This window comes from Diaphorina citri, unplaced genomic scaffold (genome assembly GCF_000475195.1).
Source record: "Diaphorina citri unplaced genomic scaffold, Diaci psyllid genome assembly version 1.1 scaffold177, whole genome shotgun sequence".
NCBI classification, from domain to species: domain Eukaryota; kingdom Metazoa; phylum Arthropoda; class Insecta; order Hemiptera; family Psyllidae; genus Diaphorina; species Diaphorina citri.
This window is the reverse complement of record NW_007377614.1, coordinates 163,805-186,364: the sequence shown is the minus strand read 5'-3', so window position 1 is coordinate 186,364 and position 22,560 is coordinate 163,805. Positions and strand designations below refer to the sequence as shown.

The 22,560-nt window shown below is 37.5% G+C and overlaps 1 protein-coding gene across 1 annotated transcript in view; it reads left to right on the top strand.

Moving 5' to 3' along the window:
* Positions 1–2,451: 2,451 nt before the first annotated feature.
* LOC103505482 overlaps positions 2,452–22,560 on the top strand; it is a 31,496-nt gene continuing 11,387 nt past the window's right edge. Inside the window, exons 1-9 of the mRNA XM_008469815.2 lie at positions 2,452–2,515; positions 2,781–2,934; positions 3,527–3,615; positions 3,768–3,916; positions 4,553–4,702; positions 5,101–5,238; positions 5,297–5,395; positions 6,011–6,175; positions 9,167–9,320. Of these exons, the coding sequence (XP_008468037.1) occupies positions 2,850–2,934; positions 3,527–3,615; positions 3,768–3,916; positions 4,553–4,702; positions 5,101–5,238; positions 5,297–5,395; positions 6,011–6,175; positions 9,167–9,320 (1,029 nt within the window). The 5' untranslated portion in view covers positions 2,452–2,515; positions 2,781–2,849. The remainder of the gene's footprint in view (positions 2,516–2,780; positions 2,935–3,526; positions 3,616–3,767; positions 3,917–4,552; positions 4,703–5,100; positions 5,239–5,296; positions 5,396–6,010; positions 6,176–9,166; positions 9,321–22,560) is intronic.

Sequence of the window (22,560 nt, the reverse complement as noted above, 5' to 3'; positions counted from 1 at the left end):
CCCGAGATAAATTGATTTAAAAAATACCGGTAAATTGTGAAGTTTGACGTCACGGCATACGCTCCCGTAGGCGATGACGTCATAATTCATGACTCCCGCTTCGTTTGTTTGTGCGCAAGCGTTTCTGCGCATTTTGACGTGAAATCTGACGTCACAACTCTTTGAACTTTTTCATTAGAACGGCAATTGAAAATTGAATTTTCGACCTTTTAAAGTTACTTTTTCCGAGATTTGACCTCACAGATTTGGATTTTTCACAACTTTTTACGTAGGATTCGACCTTTTATTAATATTTTTTTCCCAATTGCAAATCCTCCATTATAGTAAAAAAAATCCACTCTAGTTGGGGTTCGAAACTTTGAACCCATAACCTTCGGGTTTGTAGTATGCAGAACCAAGATTCTTCGTAGGTATCCAAATCTGGTGTTCAGATCATTATAGGATTCGAATCTAGCAAAAAGTGCATAGGATGTTCTACCTACCTAATGGGAAAAGAAAGGAAGGAAGAAGGTAGGGAGTACCTATAGTGTGTCCAGATTAATGTGGCAGCAAGAAATGGGCATTGTTGCCAAACATGTCACATGTGCAATGGTAGAGAATCTCTAAAAGGGGAAGCTATATTGCACAGTGCTTCCTCCGACAGTGAAACAAAGTCAGGTAAGGCGATATCCACATTACCTACCTGTTCTGGAATCCAACCTCTGAACTTAGAGCCCATTTTAAAAGAGAGAGTTTATCAAAAATAGACCTTTACCTGAATTGCAACAATGTAAGGATTTCCTGCAATCTGATTCGTTCCTTCATTTTGGGTTGATGACTCATTGCTGTCACATTGATCTGGATGAACTATAAGCTATAAGTACCTAATACTTATTATTTTCATGTGAAACTGCCATAACAGATAAGTGCCACTTGCGATGGCACTAGAGAACTCACTTAGATTAGATTTATGTACTCAAGGGCACATACCTACATAGGTAGGTAAGTATGTACATAGCTATTTACCTAGAAGTTATGTCAGTACCCTTACTACCCTTTATTTACTAGAAGTTTGTTGTATCAGTGAGAGAGTGGAAAGGATTCTAGTTTTCATGTGAAACTGCCATAACAGATAAGTGCCACTTGCGATGGCACTAGAGAACTCACTTAGATTAGATTTATGTACTCAAGGGCATGTATACATTAGGTAGGTAGCTATTTACCCAAGTTGTGTCGGTACCTTTCATTTACTGAGGGTTTGTTATGTCTGTGAGGAACTGAGGAATTGGAATACATTTTGCTTACCATGCAGAGGGTTTCCACCATTCACATAAAAATCGCATTTTTTTTTTTTTTAAGAAATTTTAATCAATATACCCATTTCCCGATTTTGAAGCTACAAAGGCTTCCCATTACCTTGTATGGGTTTCAGTCCATTTTGATTGACCATAGTTCAGATGCTGCTCATATAGTGCCTGTACTAAACCATAGGAAATCCAAGATGGCGTACCGTCGGAATCGGTTCGGTTCCTGAAAGCTTTCGGAAAGGAAAATGACTACACCTATTTTAAACCTATAACTGTCAAAGTTGAATTCTTTTGGGTAAGAAAACTGTACCTCAAGAAGTGAAAGTTTCCTTTTTCTGCATAAAAAAACCTCAGTAAATAGAAAAAATTGTTACAAAAAAAAAAGATCAGAAAAGTTTGCTGAAAAAGTTCCATCACACAAATAGGTAACATCCAGTACCCAATAGATAGATAAGTAGGTAACATCCAGTACCCAATAGATAGATAAGTAGGTAACATCCAGTACCCAATAAATAGATAAGTAGGTAACATCCAGTACCCAATAGATAGGTAAGTAGGTAACATCCAGTACCCAATAGATAGATAAGTAGGTAACATCCAGCAGGTACCGAGTATAGGTAGGGAGATAGATAGGTAGGTAGGTAGGTAGGTAAAAGGTAATTTGAGCTTGTCAAAGAGGAAACAGGATAAATATAAAGTGTACAGGGCCTCTAGATATTCTAAAATAGGTTCAATATCACGATACCTAACTCTAGCATGGAATAGAACCGTCCAAAATTGGTACACCTTCCCGATTCGTAAAAGCTTAATCCGACTTTTAGGGCTGTTTGCCCCTCTATAAGCCTGACTGTTCCCCCCTTCCCCCCCGTTCAACAAGAAGGCCACAGAAAAACGAATCACGGGCACGACTGAACAGACAAGTGCACTTTGGTCAGTCCTGACACTTAAACCCTCATTATGTAAGTATAGGTGTACCTACTTAAACAAAAACTAGGTACTAATTTTTTTTCATACATCAAGTGTAGGTAGGTACCTATTTATGTACCTATTTCAAGTACCTACTTCAAATTTCATGTTATTTTCCACTTCCTATGACTTTTTTTTTACATCTACTATGTACCTACTTATAGGCAGGTAATTTTTCTGTAAACTTTTGTTTTAGGTGTCTACCTTCATCCTGGTTCCTATTTTTCTTTCTACCTTGTCAGAATTTCCGCTAGTTAGATCAGGTACTCTATTTTAACATGTTTCAAATTTTGCTATATCTAATTTTTGTTTTTTGGTGATTTATTTTCGCTAGTTAGTTGGAAGTATACTCTGTTTCACTAAGTTTCGGATGGTGCTATTTCTGACTTTCCTTTTTTGGTGATCTTGTTTTGCTAAATTTTCCAGGATTTTTTTTTTTTTACCATCTCGGATTCTTCATTTGTTTTTCTCTTCTTTCTTTTTCGATGCGTTTTATGGCTTTTACTATCGGAAAAATATTGGTGCTAGCACCAAATGTCGACCTCAAAAAGAACACCTCGGTCCTGATAAGGATGACAAATTTCGACTATTTTTGTCATGAGTTGTGAAAACGCCAAGGTATTTCTGAGCCAGAAACTCAATGTGGCCGTTCAGAATGCTAGCAATGTGGCAGCTGTTATGGGTATGGAATTTTTGTTTTAAAGTTGAATTTCTTTTTTTGGTACTTGTTCAGAAGTCGTTTCAATGGAAAATTGCTACAAAGAGTAGCTGTAACAAATGAGCAGTCACCAGTGTTATTATAGGGTTAGGTTAAACGCAAAAAGAAGCTTTCACACTTTGAGCAGTGACCAGTGTTATTACAGGGTTAGGTTAAACGGAAAAAGGAACTTTCTTTTTCATTTGTCGTGGCTTCTGAATAATTACCCTTTATTGAAGAGGTCTGATAGAGGGAACTGTAACTGCTAAACTCTTATCCTCCCGAAATCGAAGAGAGAAGGAAGACAGGCTAGGAGAAAGCCAGCCGTTCCGGGAACGAACCTTAGATCACCGTTGTATCCAATAGGTACACAATTATTACTCTGATTTTGAATCTCCTTTTTCTTCGTCTTTTCCCGTGTACAGACAGGGCCGGCGTTTTTCGTCAGCCCTCAATCAGCCTTAGGGTGATCATTTGTTTTCTGTTTTGCTTGGTTTGTCCTTTGACTTTATTTGTTTGACTTTGAATAATTTATGATAAAATTATTGAAATAATTAATTTTATCGATTGATTTCAGATCGTGTAATGTATGCTAGAAGCCAGCAGTTGGCAATGAATAGACTACCAGTTTCCGGAGGTACTCCCATTACACAGGAGTTTGCCACAGTAAGTTTCAAGATTTTAGTGGGACCTGTTAGTTGGAGGAAGAAACTCCAATTTTTTTCCTTCATCTTCTTCATTTTTGTCAAAGCCCCATACACTAAATTTCCTTTCCGGTGGTGCCAAACGTCACAATCTCCTCTCACCCTCCCCCACAGGCTCTCCGCACCGTCATCTTCGGCTCCTCCATCTCTCCGATCCGAGGCGAGTGGGCCCGAACCGGCTTCGTATTTCGAGACCCCGAGTCCGACCTCGCCTACGGCCTCAAGGGCCCACGCAATGGTACGCGCGGCCTCCTGACGGTTGTGTAAGTTGTAAAAGAGAACTACTCAGTGAATGAACTACTCAGGCAATGAGTCAGATCTTGACTCCTTATCCTGATAACTACACCTACCTGTAGGGAGTTGAACGAGTCACCAATATTTTTGGAATCCGACTCGTTGACTCACTGACTCAATAGTCCACTGACGGGACCGGACGTCTTATCGTCACCAAATTGTAGAGAGATGAAGGACAGGACACGAAAAAGCCAGGCGTTCCGGGAACGAACGCGGGAATAGAACCTGCAATCTAGTGACTTTTTTTTCGAAGAGGTTTGACAGAGGGAACTGCAACTGCTAAGGTCTCATCATCCCGAAATCAAAGAGAGAAGGAAGACAGGACAGGATAAAGCCAGCCGTTCCGAGAACAAACATTATCCGTTCAGGATGAAATCCACCCTGGGCGGGAATCAAACCCGCGGACTAGCGCTTACAAGGCAGACACGCTACCAACCAAGCTAGACTGGCACTTACACACATATTTTATGAACAAAATGCTGGCTCTTAAGTTCGTGCTAAGCATAGTCTCACAAGGCATTTGATTGGTCAATTTTAACTTGAGAATGATCTAAGAACGATCATTCTTGTTCATAAAAATACGAGTGTTAATCTTTCTGTTCCAGGTTTGATCTGACCTACTACTCATGTGGAGGGAGTGAATGTGCGATGACCATAGACACGCGACACGAAACCATTGCTTCCTCAGATAAGACGGGAGTAGAGGAAGCTGTGTCCTCGAGTTTGGCCAATATTGAGAAAATCATACACACCAAGTAAGAATTAAAGGGGGCACGGTTGGTCTTTCAGCACTTGACAGAAGAACCCCTTCTTCGGCTCAAACCTGAAATGGAGAAGAATTACAAGTCAGACACGGTTGGTCTAGTGTTAATGCGCTTGCTTGCATGCAGAAGGTCGGGTTCGAATCCCACCATCGACAAAAATTTGTACTCGTTTTTCGATTGCAAATATTTCAACGGGTTACTTTCTGGTGTCCATGCCCATCCCGTAGTATGCCTCTCATCAGATGGGCGAGAAGAGACACAATACTTCCTATTTAGGTGCTGGGTCAACACGAGAACACAAGAAAGTAACCCGTTGAAATATTTGCAATCGAAAATGTGAAAAAGGTATAATTAAATTAAACAATAAAATATTTTCATTTGATTTGAAGGTTGCAGTTATTTGAGATCAGTGATTATGACGAGCTCCAGATTCTGATCAAGCGTTATATCTACTTATTTATCGATGAGCATGGACCGGGAGCTTTGCTGTTGTTGTATTCAGCTGTAGCTACAAGAGGAACGGCCAAGTAAGTGTGAGCTTCAGGGATATAAGGGGTTAATAAAGCACTAACTTGTCTTGATTAGAATTGTGCAGGCCTATGTGATTAAGAACCTGCTGTTCCCGAAGAAAACGGTGATGCCCGGCACGCAGCCTGTGGCGGCCCCTAGTAGCGCACCGGAAATGTAAGTTTGGTAGTTTGACAACAGTGGAAGTGAGTTTTCAGGTAAGTTTGACAACAGTGGAAGTAAGTTTTCAGGTAAGTTTGACAACCGTGTAAAAAGGAAAGTGTGCTCATTTACACGCTGCAAGATATGTGGACCTAGTTAGATCTTAGGCAGGTTATACATATCTGATTTTGTGAGGAAGGTTTGACAGAGGGAACTGGGACAACCGAGACTTTTTGGTCCCGAAAACGAAGACAGGAGAAAGGTAGGATAAAAGATAGCAAGTCGAGTCGTTCCGAGAACGAACCTTATCTGTTTCGAATAAAGTTCGCCCCGGGCGGGAATCGAATCAGTGACCTAGCACTGACACAAAATTACAAAGCTAAACGCTTCACAAAATTTGTATAAACGCCGTATAGTTTATAGATTATGCAAAGTGCAACACAATACTGGTTAGTGGAGATGTCAGATTTTCCTATCTTTTCTTTTCTTTCCTTTTTTTTTGATTGAATTAAGTTGGCAGGTAGGTTTTTTTTCACATTTCATTTTTCAATGAAAACGGCAATAGGTTCCTTTTTTAACCCATCCCAGTCACCTCAAATTACAATCCCCCCCCCCAATTAACCCTTTCAGTCTCCTCAAACCAACGCGTCTCAAACAGCTCGAAGCGCTGTACACATCTATAGCGGACATCTTATGGCGTATAGGGGAGAAAGATAAGGTGACCGTGGCGCTCCCTAGCGACACAGCATACGTAGCTCACTCGCTACAATACTTCACGGATAACGTTACTGAAAGGTAATTCCTTGGTGTTTTTTTTTATTATTTTATTTTTATTTTTTTTTATTTTATTATTATTATTATTATTTTTTGCTGTAAAGGAGGTAAGTATATTATTTATTTTTACTATACTACCAACGCGGAGAGAGAAAAAAAATCTAGGGTGTCGGAAGCCTAGCTAATCAAGTGACTGGGTTCTGGAACTTTAAAGTCTAATAGATGGGTAGATATGCACCTACATAAGTACATAACCAACGTAGGTAATAGCTTGGCTGAGAGCCTGGTTAGGGGCAGCAGAAGGAGGTGGAGGAATGGGGAAAGTTTGTAGGTCATTGAAGATGGGCCAATTAGTTGTCCCTAAATCCATACTACGACACAGACCACAAGCGTCCAATGTAGCAGTTGTTTCATCGCTACGAAATAAAAACGGCGGTGAAACACTCATCTTTTAAAAATAAAAATAAAAAAAATGAGAAGGAGGGAAGAAAGGAACATGAGAGAGTGAGAGGAAAGAAAGGGAGAGGGAGAGAGAGGGAGAGGAGAGAGAAAGAGAGAGAGAGAGAGAGAGAGAGAGGAGAGAGAGAAAGAGAGAGAGAGAGGAGAGAGAGAGAAAGAGAGAGGAGAGAGAGAAAGAGAGAGAGAGAGGAGAGAGAAAGAGAGAGAGAGAGGAGAGAGAAAGAGAGAGAGAGAGAGAGAGGAGAGAGAGAAAGAGAGAGAGAGAGAGAGGAGAGAGAGAGAAAGAGAGAGAGAGAAAGAGAGAGAGAGAGAAAGAGAGAGAGAGAGAGAGAAAGAGAGAGAGAGAGAGAGAGAGGAGAGAGAGAAAGAGAGAGCGAGAGGAGAGAGGAAGAGAGAGAGAGAAAGAGAGAGAGAGAGAGAGAAAAAGAGAGAGAGAGAGAAAGAGAGAGCGAGCTCAGGGAGAGGGAAGAAGGAAAAGAACCAGGCACGGTTAGGTTGGCCTATTAAAGAAATTTTATTTTCCTGATATTTCAGATGGCAAGATGCACAAATCACGTGGAACGGAACCATCAATTCACTTTAGTCCACGCTCCTCGTTGCTGCACACGAGTGTCTTGTGTTTAGAACCCGAAAATGTCTTGTGTTTATTACTCGAAATATTTTTGGAAATATCTCTAATGTAAAGCAACTTTGTGCTTGGTTGATATCAGGATGGGTGACCATCTGTATAATCCTGTGTTACTTGCTTTTCCCGGCCCCACTCAAGCTGGGTGTACGAGTACCAATAAATTATCGTAGGTATCAATCTTATGATAGAAAATGTACCTATCTAGGTTAATAAATTACTTACCTAGATCTATTAAAATCATATTAGAAACTAGTAAAAATTACTTAGTACCTACCTACATCATTGTTTGGACTGTTGGACCCCCCTCAAAAAATCCTGGATACAGCCCTGATAGGGACAAACCTACCTTTTTTTTTTCTTTCTTTTCTAGAACAAAATTTCAGAAGCCGAGCGAGTGCGAGTGAGCGAGATACCTACATACAAAAGGAGTAGAAGGTAATACGTGGTACCTACCTACTACCAGTAGATAGGTGCCTAGATTTGAAAATTCTGCAGCGCCGTTGAAGTAATTTAGGTACTTCATTCGCGGTTCCGTGCAAAACAGGTACACGCGTATAATCATAGGTATGTAGGTACTTGGGTACAAAGGGGTTATAAATAAGGAATTTGAAATCTCAAATTCGGGTGTGTCATCGCTCCCATAATCGATACCAACTTCGATACCGGATTTCGATACCAACTTCGATTTCGATAGGCGTATTTTTTTCTATCGCTTCTGACTGTTGGAAATTTTCATTTTATTTTTTAAATAGGTAAATGCCGAAGAATAAAAAAAAGTAGTACGTAGATACCAAGATGTATTGATAGGAAAGTGAAAAAAAAAAAAAAAAAAAAAAAAAAAAAAAAAAAAAAAAAACAGAAGAAACAGACAAACAAACCAACTAATCAATTAGGTATCTTGACAAGAGGTGTTGTCTACTTTCTAGTGAAAATTACATTCTTAGCGTTAAGAAATAAAAATACTTACTTACATACCTTGGTGTTACCTGTAAAAAAAGTCGTGTTTTCAGTTGACAGTGAACATAGCACCCCTGGTGTCCTATAGGCAATATGGCGTACAGGTAAGTGTTGCAGGTAATTTTATTAGAGGTGTTTTTTCCTTTTTACATGTTTTTCTTTCTGCCTATCTTGTACACTGTACACTACCTATCTTGAGTCTCATCATTAACCATCCAGTACCCAATAGATAGATAAGTAGGTAACATCCAGTACCCAATAGATAGATAAGTAGGTAACATCCAGTAGCCAATAGATAGATAAGTAGGTAACATCCAGTAGCCAATAGATAGATAAGTAGGTAACATCCAGTAGGTACCCAATAGATAGATAAGTAGGTAACATCCAGTACCCAATAGATAGATAAGTAGGTAACATCCAGTACCCAATAGATAGATAAGTAGGTAACATCCAGTACCCAATAGATAGATAAGTAGGTAACATCCAATACCCAATAGATAGATAAGTAGGTAACATCCAGTACCCAATAGATAGATAAGTAGGTAACATCCAGTACCCAATAGATAGATAAGTAGGTATCATCCAGTACCCGACAAAATCCGCCCCGGGCGGGAATCGAACCCGCGGCCTAGCGCTTACAAGGCAGACGCACTACCAACTAAGCTATCTAGGCTGGCCCGATTAGAAATCTATTTTTACGAATTACCTATACTTCCTTTATCATAATTTATCGTGGACACTAGCTGCGGGAGTCACTAAAAGTTCCCAGAAAAAAAGACGCAAGTACGGAAGAACACGCGAAGTCCAGAAGATTATGAAAAAGAACAAGAATTTATTTTTTATATTTACGAAAATCCGATTGGCAGCGCAAGTGTGCAAGCTTGCTTGAGGAAGTGATGTCAGATGTCAGGGTACAACTTTTTCACCTAAGGTATATTCCCATAATACCCCCTCCTTTTCCGTTACAGAACTCTGGCGGATTTCAAAACGGAAGCTAACGCCCAGCTGATCTGTGGGGTACCAGATGAGGGACCACTTTGTATAGTGATGCTCATGTTGAGTGGAAGAGCCACCCCGTATCTACACAACGGTATCGTGTATGTAGGTGACGAGGAACATTATGTGAGTTCACCCTGTATTTTTTTAATTTTTTCATAGACCCTGTCTTCTTCTTCTTCTTCTTCTTCTTCTTCTTCTTCTTTCTCGCCTTTTTCGATAGAAAAGGGACTAGGTAAGCAGTTCTCACTTTTTTACTTCCCCAAAGCCAGTGGAGATAGCACGTTGAATGTACCAGTTTCCAACGGATCACTGATGTTAAGCAAAGTTGGGTCTGATTTGTATCCGGTTAGGTGACCATCTGACCTTTGGTGTTGTACTTCCCCCGGCCATACTCAGACTGGGTGAGGGTAATATCAGGAGTCGGGTAGGTCATCGCCGAATGGAGGGTAAAAGTCCTCTTGAAAAGAAGAACCAAAGGGTACCTATACTATCTACATTTTACAGAACTTCAAAAATTATTATAGGTACCTAGTTTATTTGTAAATTAAAAGCCTACATATTCCGGAGGTCAGCTCCCATGGCGTAGTTATTTTGTTGTCATAATATCCTGCTAATAAAATTTAAACTGATGAGTTAGAGCATGATGTGACGAGCACGTGTAAAGGTTTTGAACTTTAGCGAAATTGGGTGTGAATAAAACAAAAACAGAATAGTCAAATAATCTTTTTTATAGGTACTGTCTCGATGAGATTGGAAAGTCCCTTTATCCTAGCTGTCATATGACACGAATGGAATTGACACATCCACTAAAAATTGATACAGGGAGGGTGTATGTCAAAGATCGCAACCGAAAACTGTCCAAAACGTGTAAAGGTTTTGAACTTTAGCGAAATTGGGTGTGAATAAAACAAAAACAGAATAGTCAAATAATCTTTTTTATAGGTACTGTCTAGATGAGTTTGGAAAGTCCCTTTATCCTGGCTGTCATGTGACACGAATAGGATTGACACATCCACTAAAAATTGATACAGGGAGGGTGTATGTCAAAGATTGCAACCGAAAACTGTCCAATAGATCTGTTAGTAATTTGTTCACTATTCTAAAGTACAAGGTTTCTACATAAAAACTGTTATTAAATACCTTTAGTAAATCTCCCTAAACCTAAAAGATTCAGTGATTTCTGATGGGTTTTCCATCTCAAAATATTCAGTGAAACCCGGTACATTTTCCGGTAATTTCGTTCCATGAGATCAACTCAAATGAAAAACAATCTCTAACTTAATTTTGAATTTTCCAAGTAAGAAAAAACTGAATATAAGATTGTTGTCATAATATCCTGCTAATAAAATTTAAACTGATGAGTTAGAGCATGATGTGACGAGCACGTGTAAAGGTTTTGAACTTTAGCAAAATTGGGTGTCAATAAAACAAAAATAGAATAGTCAAATAATCTTTTTTATAAGTACTGTCTAGATGAGATTGGAAAGTCCCTTTATCCTAGCTGTCATATGACACGAATGGGATTGACACATCCACTAAAAATTGATACAGGGAGGGTGTGTGTCAAAGATTGCAACCGAAAACTGTCCAATAGATCTGTTAGTAATTTGTTCACTATTCTAAAGTACAAGGTTTCTACATAAAAACTGTTATTAAATATCTTTAGTAAATCTCCCTAAACCTAAAAGATTCAGTGATTTCTGATCGGTTTTTCATCTCAAAATATTCAGGGAAACCCGGTACATTTTCCGGTAATTTCGTTCCATGAGATCAACTCAAATGAAAAACAATCTCTAACTTAATTTTGAATTTTCCAAGTAAGAAAAAACTGAATATAAGAGTCAAGAAGGAGCAGAGACAGTAGCTGTCAATTTTGATTTTTGAATAATAGAAATGCAAACAAAGAGAAAGTTGATGAGTAAAGTACAAGGTTTCTACATAAAAACTGTTATTAAATACCTTTAGTAAATCTCCCTAAACCTAAAAGATTCAGTGATTTCTGATCGGTTTTTCATCTCAAAATATTGAGGGAAACCCGGTACATTTTCCGGTAATTTCGTTCCATGAGATGAACTCAAATGAAAAACAATCTCTAACTTAATTTTGAATTTTCCAAGTAAGAAAAAACTGAATAAGAGTCAAGAAGGAGCAGAGACAGTGGCTGTCAATTTTGATTTTTGAATAATAGAAATGCAAACAAAGAGAAAGTTGATGAAGAAAAAGAAGTCGAAGACAAAAGGAGAAGAAGGAAGAGAAATCAAAAAATGGAAGAACGGGAAAAGTGAGAAAAGTAAAGAGAGTGAAGTGGGAGAGGATAAAATGACATTTACAGAAAGGAAGGAGCGAGAGCATAAAAATTAAGAAGAAAAGGAAGCAAGAGATAAACTAAGCGAAGAAGATGAAGTCATAAAAAGTGGAGAAATTACTCCCGGAGGTGAAAATGTAAAAGAGATTAGAATGTTTTATTGACAAAACAGTAAACTGAGACACACTCCCACCCGTCTGTACGTCCTTGGTGAATTGAGCAAGCTAGCTAACCTTCCTCTCATCTACAATCCACTTTACATAACCAAGTCTGTCACTGCCAGCGCTCTAGATTTTTATTAAGATGTTCTCGTAAGCTCAAGAAATAAAAACTAAGAATAAAAAGAAGGTTCATCAGAATGTTGTACTCTGTACGTCCTTGGTGAATTGAGCAAGCTACCTAACCTTCCTCTCATCTACAATCCACTTTACATAACCAAGTCTGTCACTGCCAGCGCTGTAGATTTTTATTAAGATGTTCTCGTAAGCTCAAGAAATAAAAACCAAGAATAAAAAGAAGGTTCATCAGAATGTTGTACTCTAAAAAAGTCGTCAAAACGTCAAAAATAACCATACTTTTTATCAAGAGGCAACTTGCAAGTAAAAGTTGCTAGACAATGAAAAGACGTAACTTTGAGCAAAGTCAATGCAAATTGCAAATCCACATAAACGGAAATCTTCGCTAGGAAGGAAATCAACTGAAATATCCATGTTTTTGCAAAGAGAAAAACATGGAATAATACTTAAAATAGAAATCCAAAACGTCAGAAATAATCCGACTCTACAGAATGTACGAGTAAATGCACACATGCGAACAATATCTGAGAATATGCAAGAGCATTTTTTAAAGAATGAACTTTCTCCAAAAACAGAACAGCATTTTGAAAATAGAATTACAAGAAACCTAATCCAGAAACAAACACACTCGAAACTCTAAGTGCACTATAAATCAATATTGTCTGGGTCTTGAAGAACGTAATGCATCTTATAACCATGTATAAAATATAAAACAAAATTGATGCGCTTAATAAATCCCATATTAGAAGCACCTTGTTAAATAATATGAAAATAATATGTGCACGTAGAAAAAATAAATTTGAATACTCGTATACATAATATGGGATAAATAAGGTGGTGGAGGGGTGTGGGCTGTGGGATATAAATCATGGAACAAATTTCTTGAATGAAAGGGATTTTCTACAGGATCTGGCAGAAGGAACGATGATTAGAGAACATAAAAACACGGGAATTGTAACTAACAGAGTAAAATTGTTAAATAATATGAAAATAATATGTGCACGTAGAAAAAATAAATTTGAATACTCGTATACATAATATGGGATAAATAAGGTGGTGGGGGTGTGGGATATAAATCATGGAACAAATTTCTTGAATGAAAGGGATTTTCTACAGGATCTAGCTCAAGGAAAAATGATTACAGAACATAAAAACACATCAGGAACTGTAACTAACAGAGTAAATGCAACACTCCATGATCAAATGAAAACCCTGTACAAATAGTTGACAAGGATAAAAACAATACCAGGAAAGATCTAATGGGATTTGTCTCATATTTGTTAATGGGATTATAAATATTAAGGGTTCTTCTAAAAGCAGACTTGTAAAAAGTAAAAGGGGGGACCGAGCAACCGAGCCAAAGATATTCAAATATTTTCAAAAAAGGGGTTCGCTTTCATCGTAAATATAAATGGGGATGATTATGTTGCTGACACGTGCATCCAGAATATGATTACTTGTAAAAAGTAAAAGGGGGGACCGAGCAACCGAGCAAAAGATATTCAAATATTTTGAAAAAAGGGGTTCGCTTTCATCGTAAATACAAATGGGGATGATTATGTTGCTGACACGTGCATCCAAAATATGATGGTAAATAATTGACAACTTATGTAATGTGGCAAATGAGATGACAGTTTAGAAGGATAATTGCATCATTATTATTAAATTTCAGAGATGCTTTCCAATTAAAAAACTCCCTAAAGAAAGCAGTTCCTGTTTCTTGGCGGAGTGTCTGGAATTTTTTAACTTTTTACTTTCTTGTTTTCTTTATCCTAATATTAAGTATAATTTATTTATTAATCAGTCCCAGAAGTACAGTTACTAACGCATTGCGAGGGATTACGGTTTACAGTTCGAATTTTAACAGCGATAGAAAGACTTGTAAAAAGTAAAAGGGGGGACCGAGCAACCGAGCAAAAGATATTCAAATATTTTGAAAAAAGGGGTTCGCTTTCATCGTAAATATAAATGGGGATGATTATGTTGCTGACACGTGCATCCAGAATATGATGGTAAATAATTGACAACTTATGTAATGTGGCAAATGAGATGACAGTTTAGAAGGATAATTGCATCATTATTATTAAATTTCAGAGATGCTTTCCAATTAAAACCTCCCTAAAGAAAGCAGTTCCTTTTCTTGGCGGAGTGTCTGGAATTTTTAACTTTTTACTTTCTTGTTTTATCCTAATATTAAGTATAATTTATTTATTAATCAGTCCCAGAAGTACAGTTACTAACGCATTGCGAGGGGATTACTGTTTGCTGTTCGAATTTTAACAGCGATAGAAAAGTCATTTGTAAGATTAAGTTCAGAACTTCAAACAAATCTTTGATGTTTTATACTTTTATTTAGCTTTCTACAAGTTTATTTAACTTCTTACTCTGATATTTTTGTACAAAAGAAAGCTAGCTCTCATTTCCTTCAGTAAAAATATCCTCAATTCCCCTACCCCTCAGTTCATCCATTTCATGTCATGACAGATGACATAAACCGCCCTAGCCCGAGGCCATAATCACACTAGGCCTCGTGATTTTTACTTCTGACATAAGTAAGTGCGACTTTGATAAGTTTGCCTGCGGGCATGTTGTCTTCCGCTTGGATTTCTTTCTATTTTGTCTTCCAAGTTTTTCATGTTTTTCCTGTTTGCCTTTTTAGATTTAGAAAAGAAAGTTAATTGTACTGTGGCGCTGCGCTGATAACTAAAACCTTACTTAGAATCTCAGATTCTCGTGTCCTCCAATTTCCATCTCGGAAGGTTTAAATACAACTTCCGAAAATAGAGGACCTAACACACTAGTTTTGGGATGGATGTCTCTGTGTTATTATAGCTAGGTATAGTTGTTTCTTATGACATAGGAATATGGCATGGATGTAGTGCCCAAATTTCAGGTCTTCAAGACAAGAACATTGAATTATTTCAACATGGTTTAATGTCACTGAAAGTTGTAATGTCTGTAGTATGTTTGTGTCAAAATTTAGTCGATTGATTTATACTTCGTTTTCTGTCCAACATGTACCTACATATGTAGATTAAAAACAGTTTTAAAAACCACAACCTATCAGAATAATTGACTGACAAATCCTTTAGATTTAGAAGAGAAAGTTAATTGTACTGTGGCGCTGCGCTGATAACTAAAACCTTACATAGAATCTCAGATTCTCGTGTCCTCCAATTTCCATCTCGGAAGGTTTAAATACAACTTCCGAAAATAAAGGACCTACACATTTGTTTTGGAATGGATGTCTCTGTGTTATTATAGCTAGTTACAGTTGTTTCTTATGACATAGGAATATGCGATGGATCTAGTGCCCAAATTTCAGGTCTTCAAGACAAGAACATTGAATTATTTTAACATGGTTTCATTTCACTTGAAATGTCTGTTGTAGGTATGTTAAGGTCAAATTTAGGCCGATTGATTTAAAACTTATTTTCTCCCCTTTTAGTTCCCAAAATGTGTACCCAAATTAAAAACAGATTAAAAAATCTGCAGCCTATTAGAACAATTGACAAATTGACTTACCGAGAATTTCCACCGTATGGATTTGGTCCCGGTTTTCCTGGTCTGCCAGCTGACACACGTAGTCCCCAAAATTTCAGGTCTTCAAGACAAGAACATTGAATTATTTCAACATGGTTTAATGTCACTGAAAGTTGTAATGTCTGTAGTATGTTTAGGTCAAATTTAGGCCGATTGATTTAAAACTTAGTTTTTTCCTTTTTAGTTCCCAAAATGTGTACCCAAATTAAAAACAGATTAAAAAATCTGTAACCTATTAGAACAATTGACAAATCGACTTACCGAGAATTTCCACCGTATGGATTTGGTCCCGGTTTTCCTGGTCTGCCAGCTGACACACGTAGTCACAACAAGATAAGTTGTGACTTGTGAAGAGCCAATTCAAAAGAGTCCGGCAGTTCGGACTTAAATTTAAATAGGTAATCCATGCACTTCCCAATCCTTGCAATCCTTTCTGACTTGGGCTCGAACCACCAACCTCCAGATCCGAAGTTCACGCCGCTTAACTACAGCACTTCCCAATCCTTGATAGACCGTGAGATAGGTATCATGTCTATCTGACGGATACTGAAACTAAGTACCTGCGATTAACCTTGAACATAGTACATTACATGGATACGACTTTGATTTCCAAAACGGAACTCAGTCCAATAGGGCGCCACTTTGGGTCTGTTATGGTTTAGTATACAGACGTTGCCAAGGCAAAGACGGAGAACGACCTTCAGAAGAGGGAAAACTCCGAAAGGAAATACGACTTCAGTAGGTACAGTCAGCTCCCATGGCGTAGTGGCCACTGCGCTCGTCTTGCACGCGGGAGACCCGGGTTCGATTCCCGGCGGGGTCAAGAAATTTGTATCATGCAAAAATGATTGATTCCGTGACTGGCTGCGCGGGGCCCACTCAGCCTCGTGAGGAAAATGAGTAGCTATGACATATAAATGCGCATAGCGACCGGTGCCAGCATGGGGAGACCCGGGTTCGATTCCCGGCGGGGTCAAGAAATTTGTATCATGCAAATGATTGATTCCGTGACTGGCTGTTGCAGGCCCACTCAGCCTCGTGAGGAAAATGAGTAGCTATGACATATAAATGCGCATAGCGACCGGTGCCAGCATGGTAGGTTAAATATTGGATTTTAGGATTATTGAGATATTGGGAAAAGCCTACAGTGCTGCAGTGAGCACCAAAGTTGTGACATAATAATAACACAAAGAAACTGCATTTACATTTACACTATTATAAATTGATGTTAAACTTCCATGACACAAATTAACATTAGTGTGACATAATAATAACACAAAGAAACTGCATTTACATTTACACTATTATAAATTGATGTTAAACTTCCATGACACAAATTAACATTACATGGATCTAGATACTTTAAAATGGATTTAAATACCCTCAATAAAGTATGGTGAAGCACTGTGCAGTTCCATTCATATTTGCAGAGCCGAGGACAAGAGGAAACATTGCGATTTGAATGTAAAATTAATTGATTTTATGTATTCCATGTATTATTGCATGCTAGAATACAAAGTAAATGTATAACAACACCGCGATAAAATAATCAGGAGAAATATAGAAAAAAGAATTGTACATTTTAATTAATTCTCATTTTTAATTGTCCACAGTGTAATAATGAGAACATCTTCAGGGTTGTTGGGCCTAGGCCGTCCGGGGTACCTCAGGGTTTTGTTCTTCCTAAGGACTCCTTCATATAAAATCCCATCAGGGAAAAAGGCATAAAATTTGAAATTATTAGTCAGTCTGGTAGACCGTCTACCTTTCCTGAACTACCTGTTGAAGAATTCACCTGTTAGGGGTCAGATTGTCACCCATCCGAATACCAACCACTCGAACCGTTGCTGAACTTCAGTGATCCAATTGGAATGGGTGTATTAAACTCGTTGTCAAAACTGGGGATTTCCTAAACAATTTTGATTGTGATTGTTTTGATTGTGAATAAAATCCCTTTCCTTTTTGTGAGAAAAAAAAGCTTTGAGTTGGATGGTATTTAAAAAAAAAAGAATAAAAAGAAGGTTCATCAGAATGTTGTATTCTAAAAAGTCGTCAAAACATGATTTTATGTATTCCATGTATTGTTGCATGCTAGAATACAAAGTAAATGTATAACAACACCGCGATAAAATAATCAGGAGAAATATAGAAAAAAAGAATTGTACATTTTAATTAATTCTCATTTTTAATTGTCCACAGTGTAATAATGTGAACATCTTCAGGGTTGTTGGGCCTAGGCCGTCCGGGGTACCTCAGGGTTTTGTTCTTCCTGAGGACTCCTTCATATAAAATCCCATCAGGGAAAAAGGCATAAAATTTGAAATTATTAGTCAGTCTGGCAGACCGTCTACCTTTCCTAACTTGCAAGTAAAAGTTGCTAGACAATGAAAAGACGTGACTTTGAGCAAAGTCAATGCAAATTGCAAATCCACATAAACGGAAATCTTTGCTAGGAAGGAAATCAACTGAAATATCCATGTTTTTGTAAAGAGAAAAACATGGAATAATACTTAAAATAGAAATCCAAAACGTCAGAAATAATCTTAAAAAAAGGCCGATTTCATTATTTTCTCATGACAGTTATGAGATTGCAAAGGTTCCTTATCATTTATCAATAATGTAATAGAAAAAATAGAAAGTATGTATCTACTTCGAAGTACTGTCCCAATTACTGAAGAGCAAGAGCTATGTTAGGTACACAGGCACCTAAGCTACTTAACTTGCAAGTAAAAGTTGCTAGACAATGAAAAGACGTGACTTTGAGCAAAGTCAATGCAAATTGCAAATCCACATAAACGGAAATCTTCGCTAGGTACTTTAAAATGGATTTAAATACCCTCAATAAAGTATGGTGAAGCACTGTGCAGTTCCATTCATATTTGCAGAGCCGAGGACAAGAGGGAACATTGCGATTTGAATGTAAAATTAATTGATTTTATGTATTCCATGTATTGTTGCATGCTAGAATACAAAGTAAATGTATAACAACACCGCGATAAAATAATCAGGAGAAATATAAAAAAAAAGAATTGTACATTTTAATTAATTCTCATTTTTAATTGTCCACAGTGTAATAATGAGATCATCTTCAGGGTTATTGGGCCTAGGCCGTCCGGGGTACCTCAGGGTTTTGTTCTTCCTAAGGACTCCTTCATATAAAATCCCATCAGGGAAAAAGGCATAAAAATTGAAATTATTAGTCAGTCTGGCAGACCGTCTACCTTTCCTAAAAAAGGCCGAATTCATTATTTTCTCATGACAGTTATGAGATTGCAAAGGTTCCTTATCATTTATCAATAATGTAATAGAAAAAAAAAATAGAAAGTATGTATGTACTTGGAAGTATTGTCGCAATTACTGAAGAGCTATGTTAGGTACACAGGCACCTAAGCTACTTTCACAGTGATACATTTCCTGGTACTCCCTTACTTTCAATTAAATGCTAAATAACATGAAATATTTAACCCTTTACGGCAGTCTGACTTGCTGGTTGAAATCACGAAACCGATGTTTAAAAGGTAGGAAAACATAATATGTGAAAGCAGAAAGAGCAGACTCCAGTCACTAATGGAACCAAAAATGGATCGAATTATTGATTTGGGATCATAAAATGAACCTCTGACAGGGAACCAAATGTCACCAAACAATTGATTATTAATTATCAAATTATCAATTTATCTGATAGGCAAAGTGGCCCCGAGAGAAGTTGGGAGGCAAATTATTTACCTGACACTTAACCGGCAAAGGGTTAATGCAAATTGTTACCATTTCTAATCATAAAAAAAGAGAAATAATCGCATAATATTAATTACGTAATAATAGCGTTTCAATTTTTTTTTTCCTTGATATTGTTTTGCATAAAATTTTTGCTCTGTCGACTTTCGATAGAAAAGGGACTAGGTAAGCAGTTCTCACTTTTTTACTTCCCCAAAGCCAGTGGAGATAGCACGTTGAATGTACCAGTTTCCAATGGATCACTGATGTTAAGCAAAGTTGGGTCTGATTTGTATCCGGTTAGGTGACCATCTGACCTTTGGTGTTGTTCTTTTCCCGGCCATACTCAGACTGGGTGAGGTTAATATGAGGAGTCGGATAAAATCCGCCCCGGGCGGGAATCGAACCCGCGGCCTAGCGCTTAGAAGGCAGACGCACTACCAACTAAGCTAACTAGGCTGGCTCTAAGTTGGGTCTGATTTGTATCCGGTTAGGTGACCATCTGACCTTTGGTGTTGTTCTTTTCCCGGCCACACTCAGACTGGGTGAGGTTAATTAATGTGAGGAGTCGGGGTAGGTCATCGCCGAATGGAGGGTAAAAGTCCTCTTGAAAATAAAAACCAAAGGGTGTCTATATTTTACAGAACTTCAAAAATTATTATAGTTTATTTGTAAATTAAAAGCCTACATATTTCGGAGGTCAGCTCCCATGGCGTAGTGGTCACTGCGCTCGCCTTGCACGCGGGAGATCCAGGTTCGATTCCCGGCGGGGTCAAGAAATTTGCATCATGCAAATGATTGATTCCGTGACTGGCTGTTGCGGGGCCCACTCAGCCTCGTGAGGAAAATGAGTAGTTATGACATATAAATGCGCATAGCGACCGGTGCCAGCATGGTAGGTAAACATTGGATTTTAGGATTATTGAGATATTGGGAAAAGCCTACAGTGCTGCAGTGAGCACCAAAGTTGTGACATAATAATAACACAAAGAAACTGCATTTACATTTACACTATTATAAATTGATGTTAAACTTCCATGACACAAATTAACATTAGATGGATCTAGATACTTTAAAATGGATTTAAATACCCTCAATAAAGTATGGTGAAGCACTGTGCAGTTCCATTCATATTTGCAGAGCCGAGGACAAGAGGGAACATTGCGATTTGAATGTAAAATTAATTGATTTTATGTATTCCATGTATTGTTGCATGCTAGAATACAAAGTAAATGTATAACAACACCGCGATAAAATAATCAGGAGAAATATAGAAAAAAAGAATTGTACATTTTAATTAATTCTCATTTTTAATTGTCCACAGTGTAATAATGTGAACATCTTCAGGGTTGTTGGGCCTAGGCCGTCCGGGGTACCTCAGGGTTTTGTTCTTCCTGAGGACTCCTTCATATAAAATCCCATCAGGGAAAAAGGCATAAAATTTGAAATTATTAGTCAGTCTGGCAGACCGTCTACCTTTCCTAAAAAAAGGCCGATTTCATTATTTTCTCATGACAGTTATGAGATTGCAAAGGTTCCTTATCATTTATCAATAATGTAATAGAAAAAATAGAAAGTATGTATCTACTTCGAAGTACTGTCCCAATTACTGAAGAGCAAGAGCTATGTTAGGTACACAGGCACCTAAGCTACTTATGGTACTTGGAGCTTTTTTTATTCAATTATGTTATGTTTTTATTTCACATTAATACGAACGAGTAATAGTAGAGGGGGGAAAAATGCTAGACTTCCTTTATTGTTGGGATTACATTTTCTTTTTAAATTTTTTATTGCGAATTTAATGGTACTTGGAGCTTTTTTTATTCAATTATGTTATGTTTTTATTTCACATTAATACGAACGAGTAATAGTAGAGGGGGGAAAAAATGCTAGACTTCCTTTATTGTTGGGATTACATTTTCTTTTTAAATTTTTTATTGCGAAATTTTTTCCTGCCGCTAACGGGCGCAGAAACATAAGCACCATTTATCACAGTGGGAAATAGAACATTATCTGAGGTGAAATAAATACTTTATGCTCATTTTCTAGCGTAATCTTGGATGTGAAATTATACACGTAAGCTTGGTCTTAAAACGAATATGACCTGGATTTTTTAGACTTTTTTTTAATGCCTAATAAAAATAATAACATGTTTCACTTTATTGCACCGTTTGCATGAAATATAACTAGGTAGGTATTCCCCAACCTACCTAGGTATCTACCTACCTACCAGTTTATGTAAAGTTTTTAAATGGACATGACACTTCTTCTTCTAGTACCATGTCCATTACTGAACGTTGGTGATCAAATTGGCTAATCTTATTGGCTTTAAGTTTTTAAATGGACATGACACACGAATTTATTTTTTAATTAGCATACCTACATAGGTAATTTGTTGCCTGTTTACGTACATAATTACTATATTATCTATGGTTATAGCGAAACAGATAAATAATTTATTGGATTGCCAATTTTGAAGCTTATTAGTTGATGTGTCAAAATTACATTTTCGCTTCCTGACCATTTACTTTCCATTAGCTACAAGTATTGCAATCGGTCCAAAAAATTCTCATGTGATGGGTTATCTTTATGCGGAATACAATGCAGCAGAAAAGGAATCAGCCAAAATTCTGACAAATGTATTCAAGAATTCTAGACACTCAAAGTCTATTTGTGAATACCCAAAAAAACCCACAAAAACGCCAAGGACACGCATTTAAATGTATGTAAAATACCCTACAATCCCCACATGTTAGAGGTTAGACGTACCTGACTAGATGCCATTATACCTAGTATAGATATCACAGAGATCAAACATGGAGTCAAACGAGTAAAAACTTCAAAACCTTCATCAAAGACTTTCCCCACATGTTAGAGGTTAGACGTACCTGACTAGATGCCATTATACCTAGTATAGATATCACAGAGATCAAACATGGAGTCAAACGAATAAAAACTTCAAAACCTTCATCAAAGACTCGACTGGGGGAAAATAATAACAAATTTCTCATCCCCAAGAACTCAGAACTCAACGTAACAAAACACTATTCAGAGAATTTTGCTGAAAACCAGTCATGTGAGGTAAAGCTTTTGATATGAAGGTGCAAAACTTGCGACGAACATGCGAAGTAATTGAAGCGATGCTAAACGCAACTTTAGTCTTCTAATGAGACGGGACGCTTCCCCGCCAATCTCAACAGATTTCAAAAGAAACTTGCGACGAACATGCGAAGTAATTGAAGCGATGCTAAACGCAACTTTAGTCTTCTAATGAGACGGGACGCTTCCCCGCCAATCTTAACAGATTTCAAAAGGGGCTTTTTTTCAAAGGGATTTCAAAGAAAAATTTCCATTTTGACGAATATTCAGGAATTGTTTTTACGCTCATTACAGTTGCTTTGTTATTTTGTGTGTAAACAACAGTGTTTAAACAACAATAGAGTTGTGAAAAAGAAGTTTTTTTTTAACAATTTACAAGTGCAGTGTATGGTTTGTATGAAAGAAA